A 21,477-nucleotide genomic window follows, 5' to 3' on the forward strand; every position below is an offset into this window, starting at 1 on the left:
TGAGAGGAAGATATTGAATGCTGTACTAGGGCAGTATTAACCACTTAAAATTAAAAGATAGGGGACGGAAAAAGGGACTGAAGGATGGCAAAGAAATAAAGGAAACATTTGATGCAAGCACAATGTTCGATATAATATTGTTGTGAATAAGATAACAGAGTAAACAAGTGGTGAGTCTGGGGCAATGTGTGAGATATACAGTACATGTGTGTTGTGCAGAATAAACAGCAGTGAGAAAATGGCCCAGAGTGAGGGATTTCTCAGGCTGAATCCTAATGTATTTAAAGCACATACACAGATACCAGACACGAAGGGGGAAATGGGAAAGCAGGAAAATGAGGATAGGAAATGGGGAATACACGGATGGAGGAGGGGATGGCAATTATTTTGTTGCAGGAAATGATGAAGAGATAACAGAGAAACAGGGAGGGACAAAAACAAGAAAGAAAATGGTACTAAGAGAAATACATTTGTATGTAATAGTATTGCTTGGTGGGATTGAAATGCAATTGTTTTGCGCAAGCCTTTGTTGAAAAATGGCAATAAATTACCCCTGTATTATTAACCTGTATGCCTAACAAAAATACTTAAAAAGTCGCAACATCAAAATGTTTCGATAAATTGTAGTTGTTATATAAAGCTGTCAAACTAACTGGGAAGTGTAACTGTTAAACTGCAGCTCAGTTTCCTTCAAAGAAGGAATTCTGTATTAAAACCAAATGTCATTCGGAGCTACTCACTTGAATGGACCAACTCAGTTCTCAAATCTCTTCAAATGTAGTTGCGTTATTAAAAATGAAAACAGCAACAAATAACTCTTTAAATGTACATTTAGTTCTACTTTAGTACAGGGAATCCTTTAAGATTGTAATATGCTCATTTTCAGGTTTATATTTGTATTCTGTGTCTCTACTGGGACATGTCTCCCTTCTTTAATGTTCAAAAAGCTCTTTATTTCTCATACTGCCTGTTCTACAGCACCTTTTTCACCCTCTGTCTGAAACCAGAGCCCATCTGCTCTGATTGGTTAGCTGTCAGGCTCTGTTGTGATTGGTCAACCGATTAGAGATGTTCCGCCCCTAAGCCTATGCCACAATGTGTTGGAGCGCTTGCCAATAGGAGCGTGAGTGTAACATATGGATGTCACTATGTTACAGAAGTAAACAAATGTCCAATGAAGGTGTTTCAGGCAGGCATTTAAGCCTTTGCAGACCATTTACATGCACAAAAACCTATATTACACACTACAGGAAAGGGATACACCCAAAAGCATAAAAGGGTCCCTTTCAGTTTTAAGAGTACAACCTAATTTAGTAAATCCCTCAACCACCTATTAAGAACTTTGAAGAGAAATAACACAAAGTCGAAAGTGAATCAGAGGAGGGCGAAAAGAAGACGATCAGGAACGGAGAGTTTAATCTGGGTGGATAAAAGCTGGCACTCAGTCTGGAGATGGAGTTATACTGCACCGAGGCTTAACAGAGTCAAGATAAGGAAAAGTGAGATTGGGCAGGCTAGAACATTTAAAATGTGAGAACAAGAGAAGGAGAGAAAAGAGTGTAGCTGGAGGGTGAGACGGACTCTCATTGAGAATGAAAGAGAATAAAAGAGTTTGTGGAAAATGGAAGGCATGATTAAAAGCCTGTTCCGGGATCCATACAAGCATTAATAAAACATCTAATGCAAGTCTGTGAAACTGTTTCTTTCTCTCTCTATTTCTCTCTCATGGAAACTATGTGCTCCTACTGTAATAACAGCTTTTCATTTCACAATTCATTGCGGCAGACGGACGTGACCTCGCTCTCTGCCCCTCATGCATTATAAATACCCCATTACAACTTGTTGACTTGCACTCTGGGGTCCTGTGGCATGTTGACGGACCACTCAGCAGACAAAACGAATCAACGACATCATCATTAGGCTGCCTGCACTGATTGGGTTATTTCACCACATCACGTGGCCCCAACCCTCCGTCTGACCCCGCCGTCTGATGGCTCACTATATCTATTGCAACCAAAGTAAACTGGGTTAAACTAAAAGCCTAATCTAACGCTGCAGATGCCCCGAGGGGCGGCTCCACATCACATAACAATTCGTCTTTCAGCTGGAGTATACCAGGAAGTGTTGGGTGCAGGCAGGCTTCTGATTGGAGGCCTCTGGAGATGTGGTGAAAGCCAGCTGGCAGTGAGCGCAGGCCAGACAGCTAGATCGGAGGGACAATACAATGCTGGCACACACAGTCTGCTCTCGTCTTGTGTCTGTGCATGACAGCATGCGCGTGTGTGTGTGCTATTTTAGACTTACTTTAAGCAGATCCTTGTGAAAATCTTGGCCGTCGTTCAGTCCCTCCAGGTTGCTGATGAACTGCGTGCACGACATCCTCTTACCGATGTTCTGAAAACAATGGAATATTGGCTTTAATTACATACCAATATTTACACACAGTGGTGGAAAAGGTATTCAGAACTCTGTAGAAATATCAAGACGACAATGTGATACTACTCAGTAACAAGTACAAATCATGATTTGTCTATCTTAGTCAAAGTACAACAATATTAGCATCTAAATACTAAAGTACTCTTGATGCAGGATTTATCCTTTTACAATCAAATGGTGTAATCACTGGATTAGAATTATTGATGCATTAAAGTGTTCATCACTACAATGTGCATCTGTTAAATCTGGAGCCCATTTTTTATTATTTGATATACACTGCAGGGTAGTAAGCAGTATAAGCTATAATAATATATCATAATGGAATAAAAGTGAATTGAAAAATACTGTGATTTTATAACAGACACACATTTAAATGGGTTACAACAATGACTGAAATCATGTATATAGTATTTTTGAGATTACAAAACAACATCTTATCTTAACTACTTATTCTTCAAAAAAACGAGGTCATTTTTGAAATATTTTCTAGATTAATTGAAACATTTGAAAGAGGATGAAAGTGATGATGATCAGAGTCACCAATGAGATCACACTTACGGTATATCAGTTCAAATTAGTTTAAACTTTCCTAAAGAAGCTGATTTTCTTGAGCCACTTTAATTAATCATTCATCCGCAGAGCTGTACTATCACTGAGAAGAGTGGCCCAGATTTGCACAGCGAGGCTCTGACTATAATAGTAGCACATTAATGATGGTGAGAGGAGCTCAGCAGGCAGACCTGCAGATCAGCTGCTGATCAGGCTTATATTCCCCAAACTCCAGAGTTAATCAAAAGGGCATCTGAGGAGAATTCTGCTCTTAAAAATCACCTTTTATACGTTTTTTTCTTTACCTGAATGCAACACGTGTACATATGTAAGCCAGACATGGATGGATTATTGGACAAGCCTACCTGGCAGAGGCCAAGGGGGACAAAGTTTTAGAGGCCCCACTGGCCTTGACCCGAAAATGTCACTTGAAGACACATGTACCAACGAAGAAAAGACACAAAATGACCACAGAGGAACACATAACAACTACAAACACATGCAAATCAACTGCAAAAAACACAAAATCACCACAAAAGGACTGCAGAGAGATGAGAAGCAACTGAAAAAAGACAAAGTGACCTCAAAGAGACACAAAATGGCTTCAAAGAGACACAGATTGACCCAGAAATTATATAAAAATGACTTCAAATATACACAAAATTAATACAGAGAAACACAAAATGACCCCAAAGACACTCACACTGACTTTAAAGAGCCACAAAATAACAATAAACAACACAAAGAGACACAAAATTACCTAAAAAATGAACAGAATGAGAGAGACACAAAATACTAAAAGAGGCTAAACAACTATGAAGTATGTGTGTTTTGCTCCTTTATAGGAAAGGTGGTTGGGTTGTTTATATGTCTTTGCACGGCGTCAACAGTCTCAAATCCAGCAATGCTTCCATCACATACTAGTCATTACTCACCTGACCATGTAGATCAGTGTTCAGCAGCATGATGGCGCAGGTGAGAGTGTGAACTGCATCTAGAGGATAAATACAGAATGGTTAATGAATTGTGATTACACCGTTTATAAATAATCAGATAAGGACAGTCTGCCCCGTCCCTCACCTCTAGGTCGCTTTAAAGCAGAACTAGAGCTTGTCCTGCCTGCAAGGGCAAGCCCACCCGCTGAGAAGTGTACTAATATTTTAGGTTCACAATGAAACGGTGAAGGCAAGGCAAGGCAAGTTTATTTATATAGCACCTTTCAACACAAGGCAATTCAAAGTGCTTTACAAAGATGAAAGACATTAAGAAAATGGCATTTAAAAACAGTCATTAAAAAGCAAAGATAATAAAAAAAAAACATTAAAAGAAAAAAATACATGGATAAAAGTTCCAGTGCAGTTCCAGATATTTGGAGCATAATAACTGAGCGCTGCTTCTCTTTGTTTAGTTCTGACTCTGGGGACAGAAAGTTGACCAGTCCCAGAAGACCTGAGAGTTCTGGATGGTTCATAATTTGGCAGTAGGTTAGAAATGTATTTTGGGCCTAAACCATTCAGTGCTTTATAAACCAGCAGCAGTATTTTTAAATCAATTCTTTGACACACAGGAAGCCAGTGTAAAGACTTCAGAACTGGAGTGATGTGATCCACTTTCTTAGTGTCAGTGAGGACTCGAGCAGCAGCGTTCTGAATCAGCTGCAGCTTTCTAATAGATATTTAGTGAGACCTGCAAAGACACCATTACAGTAGTCCAGTCTACTGAAGATAAAAGCATGCACAAGTTTTTCCAAATCCTGCTGTGACATTAGTCTTTTAATCCTAGAAATATTCTTTAGGTGATAGTAGGCTGATTTAGTAACTGTTTTAATGTGACTGTTGAAACTCAGGTCAGAGTCCATGACTGCACCTAGATTTCTGGCTTCATCTGTTGTTTTGAACATTGCAGACTGAAGCTCAGCGCTACATTTTATACGTTCTGCCTTGGCTTCAAAAACCATTACCTCAGTTTTATCTTTATTTAATTGGAGAAAGTTCTGACACATCCAGTCATTGATTTGTTCAATGCACTTACTCAGTGTTTGAATTGGAGCATAGTCTCCTGGTGAAATGCTTACATACATTTGTGTGTCACCCGCATAGCTATGGTAACTTATTTTGTTGTTTTTCATTATCTGAGCCAGTGGTAGCATGTAGATGTTAAAGAGAAGAGGCCCCAGGATGGAGGCTTGAGGTACCCCAGATGTCATATTTGTCAACTCAGATTTGTATTGACCTATAGGAACAAAGTTGTTTCTGTCCTTTAAGTAGGATTCAAACCAATTTAGAACTGTTGCCGTAAGTCCCACCCAGTTTTCTAGTCCGTCTAGTAATATGTTGTGGTCAACAGTGTCAAATGCAGCACTGAGATCTAATAATACTAACACTGAAGTTCTGCCACTGTCTGTGTTTAAGTGGATGTCATTGAAGACCTTTACAAGAGCAGTCTCAGTGCTGTGGTTTGGACGAAAGCCTGACTGGAACACATCCAAACAGTTATTTAAATGCAAGAAATTACTCAACTGTCGAAAAACTACTTTTTCAATGATTTTACCTAGAAATGGCAGGTTTGATATGGGCCTGTAATTGTTCATTACTGAAGCATCTAGATTATTCTTTTTTAAGAGTGGTTTAATGACTGCAGTTTTCAGGGCCTGTGAAAAAACACCTGAGTGAAGAGACTTGTTAACTATATGAAGTAGATCTGAGGCCATGCAATGGAAAACATTTTTGAAAAATCCTGTTGGAATAATATCAAGGCAACAGGAGGAGGATTTCAGATGTTGTATAATGTCCTCTAGGTTTTTATCATTAATCTGATGGAATTGTGTCATGATGTCTGAATTGATTTTAGGTGGACATAGGGACAACACATTTGCTGTACCTGATGCAGAGGCACTGACTGCTTGTCTAATTTTCTGAATTGTGTCAGTGAAGAAGGAGGCAAAATCATTGCAGGCCCTGGTGGATAGAAATTCAGAGGCTACTGACACTGGGGGGTTTGTTAGTCTGTCAACAGTAGCAAATAAGGCATGTGCGTTGTTTTTGTTTTTGGCAATGATCTCAGAGAAGAAAGACTGTCGTGCGTTTTTCAATTCCAAATGATAAAGGCCAAGTCTCTTTTTAAAGATTTAAAAATGAATTTTTTTCTGTTCTCACGGTCATGGCCTTTCTCCATGGAGATATTTTCTCGCCAGTCACTTCCTTTATCTTAGTTGGAGCAATGGCATCTATAACATTTTTATTTTTGAATTAAAATGATCTACTAGCTCATTTACTGAAATGTTAGCAGGGGCAAGTGTGGAAGAAAAATTCCAGTAAACATTTCCCTAGTATTTTCAGTTAAATATCGCTTTATGGGTACCTCTTTTTTTACATTTTTGTGAACAGAAATAGAGCTCTCAAAGAAAACACAGGAATGATCAGAGTGCAACATCAGTCACCACAACCTTAGAGATATTCAGACCCTTTGAGATGATTAAGTCCAGAGTGTGCCCCTTATTGTGCGTGGGCTCCGTCACATGCTGAGTCAGTCCATAGTTATCAAGAACACAACACAGTTCTTTAGCCCCTCTGTCCTGGGGGTTGTCAACATGGATGTTAAAATCACCAACAATGACTAGACGGTCAAAGTCAATACACACTATAGACAGCAGTTCAGTAAAGTCATCAAAAAAGCTTGCACAGTATTTGGGTGGTCTATAGATATTTAGGAACGGAGCTCGAGAGGAGCATTTCAGCTGAAGGGCCACATATTCAAAAGAAGAAAAGTTCCCATAAGATGTCTTCCTGCATTGAAGGGAATCCTTGAACAAAATAGAAACTCCAAATCCTTTTTTATGCATTCTTTCCTGACTCATAAAACTAAAGTTGGGAGGTGTTGATTGGATAAGAAAAGCTGCACTGTTATTTTGTTCAATCCAAGTTTCTGTTAAAAACATAAAATCGAGATTGTGCTCAGTGATAAAATCATGGATTAAAAATGTATTTCCTGGCAAAGATCTGACATTTAATAAAGCTAGTTTAAGTTTGTTGAATACACTATCAGTCAGATTTTTTGTGACAAGCTGTGGCTGACATGGAATCACTGCTAAATTTCATAAACTCACAGAAACGTTTGAGCACTTCCTGTTTCCAAGCTGATTCACCGCTCTTAATCTATTACCTATCAACACAGATATCGGCAAAGCTACTGGCAGGCAGGGCCCCGGCATGTCCTGGAAAGAGTTGAGAGTGCCATACGCCCTTGAGCCAGGACCCAGCAAATATCAGTTAGAGTTTGCTGCGTTTTGTACACACACATCCTTATCAGGCTTCGGAGACTGCAGATGCTTTATTGAAGGGGGAGAGGACGTTTTGGTCCGGATGATTGTGGTAGGCATGGTGATGAAGACGGGGGAGAAGGTGCGCGTCTCTTCTTCTGTGATTCTGGTGGGCAACGTTGAGGGACGGGGTCAAGGACCTTTGTATCGCCTTCATATTTTCAGTGAACTCCAGGAAGGAATTGGTGGCAACCCTGTGCATTTCCTTCATGTGGTCATCGAACTCCACGAGGGGGGGCGAGTGTGAAAGGGTGAGGGGCGGTGGAGACTCCACCATTTGTCTCATAGGTCTCCCATAATCAAGACACTGCGGGTGCAGTGATATTTCTTCAAGGTTTTATGCGTGATGTGTTGTGTCTTTTTCCTGTTTTGATTCCTCTTGTCGCTTGTCCTTGGCAGAGGGAACAGATTGATGACGCAGGCTAGTGTTGTCACGATACCAACATTTTGGTTTCGATACCGATACCAAGTCAAGAATTGCGATTCCAAACTTTTAAACAATGAGAACAATAAATAAAATAAATGACAAGAATTTGTATTAAATACAATTAGGCATCATCTATAAACAACTTTTTTGTTTTTCGCTTTCTGGCGTCTTTTTTGTCAACAAGCCGAGGCGCAGCGGCAGTTACACTCCCACTTGCAGCCATGCTTCTTCTCGTCTTCTCACATGCTCTGGCAGCTAGCGCGTGCACGAGAGAGGGGAGGCACTTAGAGCGTGCTTAAGAGGGGAGGGACTGCAGGCACGGCTGCAGTGCAGGGAGTGGAAGCAGAGCGCTGAACACACGGCTCTTATTAAAACGGCACTTTATCACCGGAGTACTTTCCCCCGTCATTCTTAAAGTACCGATACTAATGAAATGGAGGAATCGTAACGTTTTTAACGTCAGGGTATCGCGGTACCTTTCAAGTATCGGTACACCGTGCAACACGAACACAGGCAGTTGAATATGTTAAAGAGCATCTTGCAGGTTTTTTTTTTTTCTACATTTAAGCTTAAACTTGCTTGAAAATTACAATTAAAAAAGTGAATGTAGGATTTGATATGTTTTACGAGACATAAGGGCAGGAATTCAGAGGGAAAGGAGCAATTTTGAGCTCTGCTCTTAAAAACTGCTTTTTTTTAAGGTCATACTTCAAACGCGTCATATTACATAACAAAGGGTAAACATCTCCGCTCTCTGACCGTGGGTATAGTTAGTAGTTGCTTTGAGTTGAGCGGTTGTGTTTTAGTGAGCTGGTATTTTTCTGTAGTTTTACATTGTATTTCACCATTTGTAATCATGGTGCAGTATTGTGTTTGTGCAGGTTACACAAATACCAGCCTGTCAGGACATCGAGTCCACAGTAAAAAGGACCGGAGCTAGCGTTCGTTCCTGGGTGCGTTGTGCATCCACCTCCCTGCAGCACATACTCTCCACAGCTTTATCAGGAAACGGTATTACTTCTCTCTCCCCCCCCTTCGCTGCTCTCTCTCTCTCCCCTCCGGTACACAGCACCGTAATACGTAGTGTGGAGTTGCATTAGGTAACGCTGTGGTGGCTGTACTGCTCCAGCCGTCTCCTTTGGGTTTGTTTGTTTCCCCCTGTCTGTGTTGTTTGTGTGTGCATGGTGGCTGTCACTCCTGGCTCCCGGCTCAACCTCCACTCACCTGCTGCAATCAGCTGTGCACCCTCCCCGACTACACACCTGCTTTCCATCAAGCCATTTACAACGGCTTATCAACGGAGGCTCCAGAACCTTTCTCCGCCAGATCGTCAAGTATCAGCCATATCTCGCGTCTCCCCTCCGGTTCACAGCACCGTAGTGTGGAGTTGCATTAGGTAACGCGAGATACGGCTGATACTTGCGCATTAGTTTCTGTTATGTATCAGTATCAACAGTCCTGCCAGTAACGTTACTATATTATCAATGCTACGTTAGTTATAGCCTGATATATGATAGCTAACTTCACAATATTGTGATGTGACGTTAGCTAACATTCTGTAGCTAACGCCGGTCACTCACCAAGATAGCTGCCCAGTTCTCCACTGGCTCTCCTCACACCACAGCTCAATTTCTCTCCGATGGCCGTTAATTCTTCTATCCTTGGCTGCTCCTGTTCTCTTGGACGCCTAGCAGGCTCATAATTATAAGGTTGTGGTCCGTCATATGCATTCGAATATTCATGTTCAACTTTTTCTGTATCTTCTGTGTCGAAACTAGCATTGGGATCCATATTTATTAATACGTTACACCGGCCGCTCTCCCCCTTGTTTCCCCCATGTTACGTCACACGCGGGAGGTCACGTGCCGAGGCTTTTTTATGCGGAAGTGAACACTTCTTACAAAAACGACGCCAGATGTCACTGTAGTGTATATTTCTGTATATTTTTTTGAAAATCTAGTGTATTCATCATTTTCCTACACATTTATTCACAGGTGTCTTTAACCTGGAATTTGCTCTTTAAGAGATAAACAATTTTACTCCTGACTTGTTCAGGCAAACTCCATCTGCCTTGAAAAGATGTCTGCGGTCCCAGAAAAAGTTAAAATTGTCAATAGAATGGACAGAATGGTCAGTATAGGCAGTTGAAAGCCACGTGTTCAGTGCAAACAGTCTGTTGAATCTCTCCACAAAAGTTAAACAAGTACAAACCACAGACTGTCTGTGTGATGGCGAATACGGTCGCTGGTTTATTTATGTCTGTATAGGCCGTTGTTGTGAGTGTGGACGGTCGGAGCATATACAACGTTAGCTTAGCCGATCTCCATTCAGAAAACATGCATTTTAAAAGGTTTTCGCCTGCCGTCTGTCTACAGACTTGTCAAAGCATTAATTCATGGTTTTTACTATCCGGTATCAGTATGTTGTTACTTCGGCATCATTTTGGAACGTGTATTACAATTAAATCACGGTCAAATATGTTCATTTTGTTTCTAGTTGTAGCCCCCTTGCCAGCGATTCTCTTACTAGTTTAGCATATTCAGCCCGGTTGTTGGCCCGGAAAGAACCTGGATTTTGGAGAGCCAGAACAACTGTGAAACAGTACTCGTTAGCCGGAACTACCCCAAGTGGAAACGCAACAAAAACATGCTTAAACCGCGCTGTAATTGAAATGCGCCATTAGAGAGCTGACAGTTTCCAACAAACATTTAAAGGTCACATGTCAAGGCCATTTCCACTGATCATAATTCCATTGTTGAGGTATACTAAAATAGAAAAATACTGTGCAATTTTCCAAACTCACATTGGTTTCGCATACAGCATCTCTGTAAAGTATGTGTATTCAGCAGTATTCACTTTCTCCACTAAACGGCTCGCTGCAGCTCCTCCCCCCCCCTCCGTGATTTCCTTCGTTTAGCGATACAGAGCCAAACACAGCCAAACTCAACCTGAAAACACACAAAGTCACAGCCGAAATATAAACAATAAGTGTGGCTTGATATTGAGTAAGAAAAAGGTTTATAGGTTGATAAACGCTGTGAGAATGGGTCTGCAGAGAGAATTTTGCGCGATCCCAACTGTCTGTTATCAGCCTGCAGCAGGGAGCAGAAATCAGCAGCGCTTCCTGCACTGAGTGTGTGTGTGTGGATTGGTCCATTTGGACCAATCAGCGGGGGCTTAACGTAACGGCTCCACGGATTGGCCCATTTAGTTCCGGGTACGTGCTTTCGTAAGCACGTACCCAATCAAAATGAATGATCACGTCATGATGACGTTTCACCAACGAGGCGTTTTGGGGAGGTATTTTCTGTTTTAGAGTTTTACTCGCTACAGGGTGTACTTTGAAGGTTTGTGACTCTGCAGACCGTTTACATGCAGAAAAAGCTACATAACACACAAGGGGACGGGTAATAACCGGAAAAGCATGACATGGGACCTTTAAGTATCCATCACAGTTTACAGACACAACATCTGATTCAACTTTGAGTCACTGTGCAAGTCTTTGAATGTAATGGCAGAATTGACCGTATCCCTACTTTACCTCTAAATAAAGTAATGTAGATAATCTGTTTAAAATGACATGGGCGTGTAGATATTGAAGTTATGTTGCCACATTCACCGATCTGATGATGACTTATGTGAACGCAATGTTATCATAACTGATAGAAAATGGACAAAACTAAGAAAATTACACCCAGATCTTATAAGAAAAGACAGTTGAAGAATAACTTGGAATTTGAGTTAATTATGCACTCTGTCAGAGAATTAGGAAATATATAGCAAAACTACTTGGTTTGGTGTAGAAAGAGGATCACAGTTTGGGTTCAAATTGGCTACGGATGTATTGCGATGTGTCTGTGACACAGAATTGTGTAACATTGTGACATAATATTGTTGTATGAAATGGGTTTTGACTCTGCACACCGTTTACATGCAGAAAAACCTTCATAACACACAAGGGGACGGGTAATAACCGGAAAAGCATGACATGTGACCTTTAAAGTCTTCTTTCAGCACTTCTGACTGTTGTTTCACAAGATCATTTGTTCCAATATGCAGTACCACATTTTTCACAGTTGGATGTTCAGCCCCAATATGCAGGATCTTCTCAGCCAAGTCAGAGTCCATATTTTTGGGAAAACGGAGTACTTTGGTGTTGTTCTTACTACCCAGACTTTTTACATCTCTTACAGCAGAGTCACCCACAATTAGAGTTTCAGGCCCAGTCGTTAGCTTTCCTTCTAGCCTTTTACTTTTGGAGTAGCTCCAAAGGGCGAATTAGACTGTGGGGGGCTGTCACAATCTAGGTAATTAATGGGCAACTGATACAGGATTGTAATCATTCTAGTGCCCAAGTTATTGCACAAAAAAACTGTTTTTAGTTGATTAATGCAATTTTTAAACATTTATAAATATAAAATCAATTTTCTCATTTGATTTGTTTAAGTCGTACCACGTTGAACAATGGATAAAATCATTATTCCAACGTTTGGGGGCCATGCTTTACAGTGATTTTAGAACAGCTTAGGGGTTGTGCCGGTGTGAGCTTCATGCATTAGCATATCCACTTAAATAACACACATATATGGAAACTTATAATGCTATTATAAAATTACAATATCATTTTGTATGCATAACCATTTGTATTAAGTCACCAATGGGCTTCCACAGATTTCACTTGTCAGTTGATAAACTGTTATTATAAAATATGTCTTATTGCCACTTTAACGATGGCTGGGTGGGTGTATTAAAGTTCCAGATATTTTTTTTTTTATTGCTGGTACTTAGAAACACTCCTCTGCAGTACGACCTATGAGTACGACTCACCCTCTGATGGTATGACTTTTGGGTTGCAGTCCAAATAACGCTTAGAAAAGTGTGCCAGCACCCTCTCCCTCTCCTGAGTCTCCCCCATCAGGGCAAACTGCCGGAGGAAAGTCCTGCACACACAAACACAACATCAGTCAGGTTCCTTAGTTTCTATGTGAATACCTCTGCAAAGAGTGATCATCACTTTTATGTAATTAAATGTAATAAGTTGCCAGAGATAGAAGGTACCTTAGTATATTTACTCATGTTTTGTATTTACTTTAAACGTATTTACTACATTTAAGAGGGAAATATAGCGTGTTCAACTTTAATATATTTATCATACAGCTGTCCTTGCTTTTTGTTATTTACAACTGATAAAACATGATCAGTCTTAGAATAGAAACTACCTTCTAAGATAAAACTAAGGGAATGAACTCCACCTCAACCTCCTTCAACATTAACATTTAAAATAAATGTACCTTTGTTTTCTAATAGGAAAAAAACTGATTTAAAACACATGATAGTGGAATTAGCCCAGGGATAACAGTTATTTTCTACTTCAATGTGTTAAACTGCCTTAAAATAAAGTGGAGTAGAAAAAATAGAAGCAGCATGATTAGCATAACAAATATCTGAGTAAATAAAATAAAAGGACTACAGTATAAACCTCTGTTACACAATACACACTGTCTTCTGGCTGTAGGAACTGTACACAATCTCATTTTACTCTGAATGCAACACCAAAGCTGCCCTTTAGAGAGCAGCGCTTTACAGTGGAGAGCATTTACTACATGCAAACAAAAAACATTGAAGACTTTTAATTCAAATGAGATCAAATCAAAGCCATAATCATCAACATCTTTTCATAGGGAGATAACACACATCAAGACCACCATCATAGTCTAGAATAATCATTAAATCATTGGAATATCTTATTTTGGAGGGAGTGCAATAACATTTCAATGGCTGGTTATTTGCCAGACAATAATTTAAGATTTAACAAACTGTTTTATGAAAAACAGACTGGCACTGACTTAATACATAACATTTATTGATATGTAATGTAATTATAAGTGTTTTTAAATATCCAGTAATGTGTTCTCACCGCAATGCCTGGTCAATAGCGAGGCCCGCAAAGTCGAAGAAGCTCAGATACTCTTCTGCAACCATTCGGCTGAAGTCATTACTGTAGACAGACAGACAAGAGATAATATTACATACTTAGTAGAAAATATAACAAAATAAAGACAACAAAAACCAAATGCAGTGTCTATAAAAGCACAAAGTGTCAATGAATCATCCAAATTCTTTCTAATCTTTCTAAGCTCAGTGAATGGCCTCAGTTTGTGTTGTCGGTCAGTCAGCTGGAGATGCAGACCGGACAGAAACAATAGGAGGAGATTCCCAGGGTGCATCTGTCAGTGAGGAAAACCCTTTAATCCAACATGTTTTCTCATCAGTGAGCAAACAGCTGACAGACTGACGGGCTGATCGAGCGGAGCATCGCTGCAGGAATGCAGATGCAGTGAAACACAAATCTTTATCGGCAGAATGTAGAGTGGCATACAGTCAGAATGTATAGGAATGTGCAACAGTATTCAATCATTAAATAAACATAGAATGCAGCAGAAAGAAGCCTACAGTTTCAGAGTACCAGAGTTAGCATTTAGGATAAGAAGAGTGCCATTAGCTTCAGCTGATTCAAAATGCTGCAGCACGCGTATTGACCAAAGGGACCATATTACTCCTGTCTTGGCTGCTTTGTACTGTCTCCCTATACAACACAGGATATCAATTTAATTATTCTTCTCCTCACCTACAAAGCCTTTAATGGGCAGGCACCATCCTATCTTAAAGAGCTCATTATACCCTACTGTCCCACTAGGGAATTGCGTTCCAATAATGCAGGGGATTGGTTGTTCCTAGAGTCTCTAAGTAAAGTACAATGGGAGCCAGAGCCTTTTGCTATCAAGATCCTCTTTAGTGGAATCAGCTTCCAGTTTGTGTTGGGGCGGCAGACACCCTATCCGTTTTTAAAAGTGCAAAACAATATTATTACATAATGCAGGATAGCAAAAAAAAAGGGGTCGTATGCAACAAAACAAGCACACATATCAGACAAGGAAGCTATAAGATAAGCTTCTCCAATCGATGGGACGCTCAAGCGTTGAAATACCCTATCATGAAAAACACCTGATTGGTCCGTGGTTATCTGATTGTGGCAGAGCCCTGTTCATAAACTTTCCGTCCAAACCATCCACAAAGAAATTCTGAAAACGTTTGATTCAGGAAATAGGCTATGCCACTGCTGAATCCTGTTTAATTCTAGAACTACTTCTTCCAGTTTGATAGCTTGGTTTAAGTGTTGTGAGCCAGCCGTGTCAAGATGGACAGACTAAATTGTATAAAGTTAGGATTTTCTTTATACTTTATTCAAATACATGGCATGAAATGGCCAATGATGTGTGAATGTTAGCTTCCGCAAGTGGCACATTGCTCTGTATTAACGACTTGTAAATGTTGTTAATGAGGTGGTAAGAGAGAATAAAACGCTATTTAAAAGCAGTCGATTACCATTTACATAAGCATTCATGATACAACCCAATAAGATCATAAAGTAGCTCACTTCTTGCTGAGGTGCCGCGCCACATCGGACTTCCTGAAGCCGTCCAAGTTGAAGAGACGTTTGGCCAGGCGTCTGGCGGCTGCCACGTCAGCACGGTGGCTGCCATTGGTGAGGGTCTCACTGCTGCCCAGACCCAGCCGCTCACTGAGGTCCTGGTCCAGCTCCGAATCTGTCGCCAGACGGGCCTTGTCCCTGCTGAGAAGACAGCAGGTGGGGGTTGAGAGGGTGAGCAGAGGGCAGAAGTAGTGACACAAATAAATTGGACAGAACAGGATATTATGGAAAGAAAGGGAAATTAAGAAATGTTTTGGTCGAGGAGTGGAAAGAAGAAAAAATGATATTTGTCTAAATAATTGAAAAGGAAAGACAGAAGGGCATTAAAAGAGGACAAAAGAATGATGGTGATATAATAATAAAACTAATAACTGCGGTATATCAATAGTGTAATATTACTAAAATCTGATCTGTGCAGCACCGTGAGTTTCCAGCAGTTTAAGAAAAGAATAGTGGAGACGAAAAGTGCAAAGCCGATCAAGAGAAAGTAGATTGTACAAAAATAAACATCTAAGTACAACTGTATTTTAAAATATAAGATGAATGGTGAGCGGATAGAGGAATATAAAAGAGGATTCAAAGACATAGAGTATGGAGGGAGAGATGTGAGGTAATATATACAGAGTAGTAAACAAAGCCTATACTGTACATTCATTAAATGTAAGTAAATCATTTGATATTCAAACACTAGCTTGGGCATGATTATACACTTCACACATCTCTTTTGCTGGCTTGTTATCGCTTCCCAATTAAGCCCCTTCAAAGCTTAAACCAGTTCAGAAGGGCAACACTTCCTACATCTGAATTATCCTGTGATAATAATAATGTAAGCATGTTATGTCACACTGAGCTGAAATAGAACTACTTTTCTGGCTTCTGGATAACAGAAACAAGGCCTCTGAGTTCAGTTACTTAAAAATCGACATGATGCTGACTTTCATTGATGCTGTCAAGAGCAGTGTGACAATTCTCGTCATGGCTCTTGGGCCGACAGAAAGAAAGTGACAGTTAAACAGCTGAGAGTTGTATTCCAAAGAGCAAAGAACACTTCCTGAACAAGTGAGTCTCTCATTTGGATGTCTCAGCGTGAGGAACAAGCCAACAAAACCCACAGTCCCAGGGCTTTGCTTCGCACACTTCCTCACACTGTAAATGAGTCAGACGAAATCACACCAGAGCAAAAAGTAACTAATAACACAGGGCCACTAGGGAAGAAAGCTTGAAGGGTTCAATGGTCAACTTTGGTTTCACAAAGAACACAGAAGAACAAGAACTACATTTACAGCCAATGTAAGGCTGTACTTAGGCACTGTAGAGCTTTGAGCTAAATGCTTAGCATAGCATGTATAATGTTTACAATGCTATCATTGTAGTTTAATGTGTTTGCATGCTGCTAATTAACACAAGCTACATCTAAGGCTGATGTGACACTTAAAGTGTTGCACTAGTGACTAAATACAAATGTGAAAATGATAATGGAGCAAGATAAAAAGTCAGGTGATCATCAAAATAAATCTACAATTTATTTCAAAAGAGACATGTGTGTGGTCTGCGGACATGTGTCTTCTTTAATACAGCATGATGTTTGCTTTGTAAATGATAGACCCATTCAGAGTGAAATAAATAATAAAGCAGGGTATGCTTTGGGGCAAGGCTACCTTGTGATGACAGGTCTCAATCCCAGTGTTGTTTGGTTTGGGTGTTGTTCCAAGCATTTGGACTACATATGTTGTAAATGTATTATCTTTTCAATTTACACACGGCATCTATTGTACGTCTGTCCGTCCTGGGAGAGGGATCCTTCCTCTGTTGCTCTCCCTGAGGTTTCTCCCATGTTCCCCTTTAAACTGTGGGGTTTTCTCTGGAAGTCTTTCCTTGTACGATGTGAGGTTCTAAGGACAGAGGGTGCCGTATTGTCATACTGATATTCTGCACAAACTGTGAAGTCCACTGAGACAAATGTAACATTTGTGATATTGGGCTATATAAATAAACATTGATTGATTGATTGATGTTTTCTTCTTAAATAAGGTCAAACTGTTTTCATGAAAGTTAATAGTAACATTTGGTTACAAAAAAAGGTATTTTTATCATTAATTTGTACTTAGCTCAACTCTCTCACATAGCCTCTAGTTCCAAAAAACCAAGGTGACAAACCAAACAAATGGCCAACATCACAATGACTAGGTCCAATACTATATCAAGACTAGAGGAATAAGCAACATTACCATAGCTACAAATTTGCAAACATTTTTATGGGAGATGATCTATACTGTTTTAAAATCGAGGTGAACAGCTTGCAAATAGAGACTACACAGCTCCTGACACCCAGGCACAATTTCATAATCAAATCCTCTGACATACGTGCGAAGACATGCGAGACAGGTTCCTGGGTGGGGACCTACCTGTGGAAAGACCGCCTAATCGACAAATACCTCTCCTCTCCGACTGCAGCTGAACCCTTACAGCAGAAGACAGACGGCGTCCTCATTCCTGTGCCCTGAACACCACCTCTTCTCTGACTGCTAGCCCGGACAACCCCTCCTCGCCGCCTCCCGGCCTTGTAACCTGAATGCATCACTGTGGCAGAGGAGCACCTGTAGTCTCTCCCCTGGGGTCTGCAGACTTTAACATTCCTCTGCTTGGTTTCCACTCAAAAAAGGGACTTCATCTTTTCCTCCACTTTCTCACTCCCTCTTTGTTTGCTGTCATTTGATCCTCACGGCAGGTTTTCCTTCCCCTCCAAAGTAAAAGTTCTGTTTGTCCTGCAATGCCTCTCCTTCTCTGTCTTTTTCCCTCTGAGTCTGTTTGCTGTTGTTCCCACTTTTCACTCCTCCCTCTCTTTCTCCCTCCCTGTTCCACTGTGTAAACTCTCACTGTCCCCTGCTGACCTTGGATTCTAAGCATGGCATGAAACTTGGCTTGTCTGTATCCTAAAAATCCCCCTCCCTTTTCTTTTCTACCCTCCATTCATTCCTCTCTCTCGCTCTCTGCATCTCCGATTACACACAATCAGTAAATCCATCCTCTGTGTGTTGTACAGATTCTGGTTCACCTTGTTTCTGGTGTGAGCTTTGAGCACACCTAGTAGGAAACAAAGATATATGATGTGCCAGGTATGAAGTGATATATCCACTGGGTGTGTGCCTTAAACTGTTTCCTACAACAATAACTGCCCAGGGGAGAGAGTTGGTGGCCTTTTGTTAACACATGAGTCCATTGTCTAATCTGTCTACAGCATACGCTTCATCAAGGCTTGAGGAGTGTGTGCACCATCATAAGATTAGGCCAGCAATAGAGTTTAGGCTCAGCCACCTGTTTTTATTGTCTCATTTAGAGCAAAGAGGTCCTGAGAGAATTCTTGCTTTAACGGTATCCCCCGCTTAATTCTGTCCACTGGATGGCTCTGCACAATGAGCCTCTGTCTAATGGTGCAGACTATCTGAAAAGGGAGATGTGAGGAAAGGAGGAGGAGGGGGAGGACGGGAGGGGAGTGAAATTCCAACTTTTATCAAAGTATGGACTCCAGAAATATTTGTCTCGCTCCTGGATTCCACAGCTCCAGGGCTGCCAGAGTCAGGCTTGTTATAAAATCACGATAAGATTGGTGGTAAAACAAATATTTATCTGCGCTAGTCCGGTGTGATTCTGTTCTCATATAAATAGTTCTATCAGGAAGTTGGGAGAACATTTACAAGTTTATATCCCTAGTCCAGGGGTCGGCAACCCGCGGCTCTCGAGCCGCATACGAGCCGTATGCAGCTCGAGAGCCGCGGGTTCATGCCCTCTGCTCTGGCTCCCTTGAGCTTAGACATAAATAAGAAGGAAACAAAATACAAATATTTGTAGGACTATTTATATTTTGTTGCACAGTTGAAAATGTTTCGTATCTTGTATTTTGAGGTGATAATGTGACACGATATAAGCTATCAAATATGCTTTGCGGCTCCAGACAAAACTAATTGTTGGAAAAGGGGGCAAAATGGCTCTTTTGGTCAAAAAGGTTGCAGACCCCTGCCCTAGTCACTCAATGGCAAGAAAAGAGGGAGCAAAATGAACATGCTAAACCACGGGTGGCCAGACTATGGACTGTAATCCAACTGTAGCCCATTTGTAAAAGGCCTGCAGTGAAATAACTAGAATAAGGCTTAAGCGTATTTCTAATACATCTGTATACGTTGCAAAAAAGTATACATTTATAATATATCTGCCTGAAAACTTATGAACACATTTTAGATTCAGACATCTTTATTCCTCACAAAATTAGCATTTAATTTACACAAAATATTCTAATATTTGAATATATATTATTCAGTTTATTCCTACTGATGCAATTTAAGAAAAAACAATACAGAAATTGATTGGTTTTGTCCTGTTTTTTTGTGTAGCATAAATCAACTACATCACACTTTGTTTTGAGACTGTGTTGTAAAATGACAAGATAAGCCCCTGAATATTTTAAGTAGATGATTCAACCATATATTAGATATTGTGATTATTTAATTCATTTAAATATATCTACCATTTTAGACTGAAGGATATAGATATACTTTTTGAAACATGTTTGTATACTAATAAAAAACGAATAATGCCAAACTATTTAGTAGTGTTGGGTGGTTATTTTAATAAAATACGATTTTCCTTTGCACTGGGGTTTCTGGTCTATAAACACTGAAAATTAGGCATTTACTTTGCAAATTGTTCTACTTATAGCTCAGAATCAAACACGTTTGGCCACACACACTGTTTTTAGCTTTCATAGAGTATTTGTGCATTCATCTTTAGACTTATATCGACACACACAAACAAACAAGACATACCTTTGCTAATGCTGCTCAGTTACACGCCTTCATTTCATAACATTATGAAGAGCGCCTGACAGTATGATTCCTGTCCTTTAACGCCATCTAGTGGTGAAGGCAGTGAGGTGAGACCAGGTGCAGTGACTGCCTCTGCAGTGCTGTCACATTCAGTTAGGGTGACATTCTCCATCACACATAATATCCTTAGCATTTCACTTTCACACAATAGCCGACTGTTGTCCCTGATATTTTGCAGGAAGCCAGATGTTAGATGCTTAAAAAGAGCTCGAATACTATGTAGGCAACGTGAAGACAAAGGATTCTAGACACAAGATAAAGTGTCATGAATGGCAGTGGGATGCTGTAGGGAAAAAAGTACTCTACAGTCAAGGTGAGTCCCTCACTGCTCACCATCTGCCTCTGTCACAAACACACACACACACACACACACAAACACACACACACACACACACACACACACACACACACACACACACACACACACACACACACACACACACACACACACACACACACACACACACACACACACACACACACACACACACACACACACACACACACACACACACACACACACACACATTAACACCAGCCTGACAGACAGCAGAGGGACCACAGGCAGAATCTAGCTATGTTTACTCTAAAGCTCCTCAGCTCCAAAATAGCACTGCAGCACTGCTCTGCACAAGGGGGACAACACAAGTTCATTCATCTGCATACTGACAACAGTCCAACTACTGGAACTGACATCAAATTGAGGCAGTAAAAACAGTGTTACAATCCCTAGCATCAACACCTGATTATGATGTGCATTCATGTTGCCAATCTCAGGAGCGTTCAAGGTGAACATTTACCTGGAATGAACTGGAATTTATCGATAATTTATAGGAATTACTGAAAATAAAATAGAAATATTGGGGTTATATGCCCAGGCTGTATTTACCATGTCATACTCAAAGCTCACCCTTTCATACAAAGTCATAAGGAGACATAATGCATTAATTTGTCGAAATGTGTGAAATACTACACAACGTGAGTTTGGTGCTAGCAAGTTAACAAATGTCAAAGCTAATGCTACTTTGCCGATGTAGGCTAGGTACACACTTAGGGTGTAAATTGAAGTATTCATATATAAAAAATATGTTTTACAATTAGGAATACATTGAAATAAAATAATTATAACTAAATTAGCATGCTAATCAAGGCTACATCCCATGTGGTAACAGCTAACGCTAGCTAGCAAAGACTAGCAAAAGGTGTGGACTGTTTCACTTCAAACCGTGTAATGTTACTATGCTTTAGGCTCTGTCAATTTAAATATCCTGAAATATATAAAAACTATATATATATATTCACTCTTGTTATATAATAAAAACGTACCTGACAGCATGAAGTCCTTTGGCTCAGACAGTGCAGTTGTTTGGGCTGC

General features: G+C 40.3%; 1 protein-coding gene across 2 annotated transcripts in view; it reads right to left on the reverse strand.

Moving 5' to 3' along the window:
- The window catches only part of LOC307024202 (uncharacterized protein), a 94,008-nt gene that overhangs the window by 36,274 nt on the left and 36,257 nt on the right, over positions 1 to 21,477 (reverse strand). For both annotated transcript variants that reach the window (XM_079658126.1, XM_079658125.1), the window contains exons 6-10: positions 15,169 to 15,363; positions 13,648 to 13,728; positions 12,558 to 12,670; positions 3,921 to 3,979; positions 2,305 to 2,394 (exon numbers count right to left, since the gene is read on the reverse strand). In XM_079658126.1, the coding sequence (XP_079514252.1) occupies positions 2,305 to 2,394; positions 3,921 to 3,979; positions 12,558 to 12,670; positions 13,648 to 13,728; positions 15,169 to 15,363 (538 nt within the window). The remainder of the gene's footprint in view (positions 1 to 2,304; positions 2,395 to 3,920; positions 3,980 to 12,557; positions 12,671 to 13,647; positions 13,729 to 15,168; positions 15,364 to 21,477) is intronic.

The sequence above is a fragment of the Notothenia rossii genome (assembly GCF_949606895.1).
Source record: "Notothenia rossii genome assembly, chromosome: 11".
Lineage (NCBI taxonomy): Eukaryota > Metazoa > Chordata > Actinopteri > Perciformes > Nototheniidae > Notothenia > Notothenia rossii.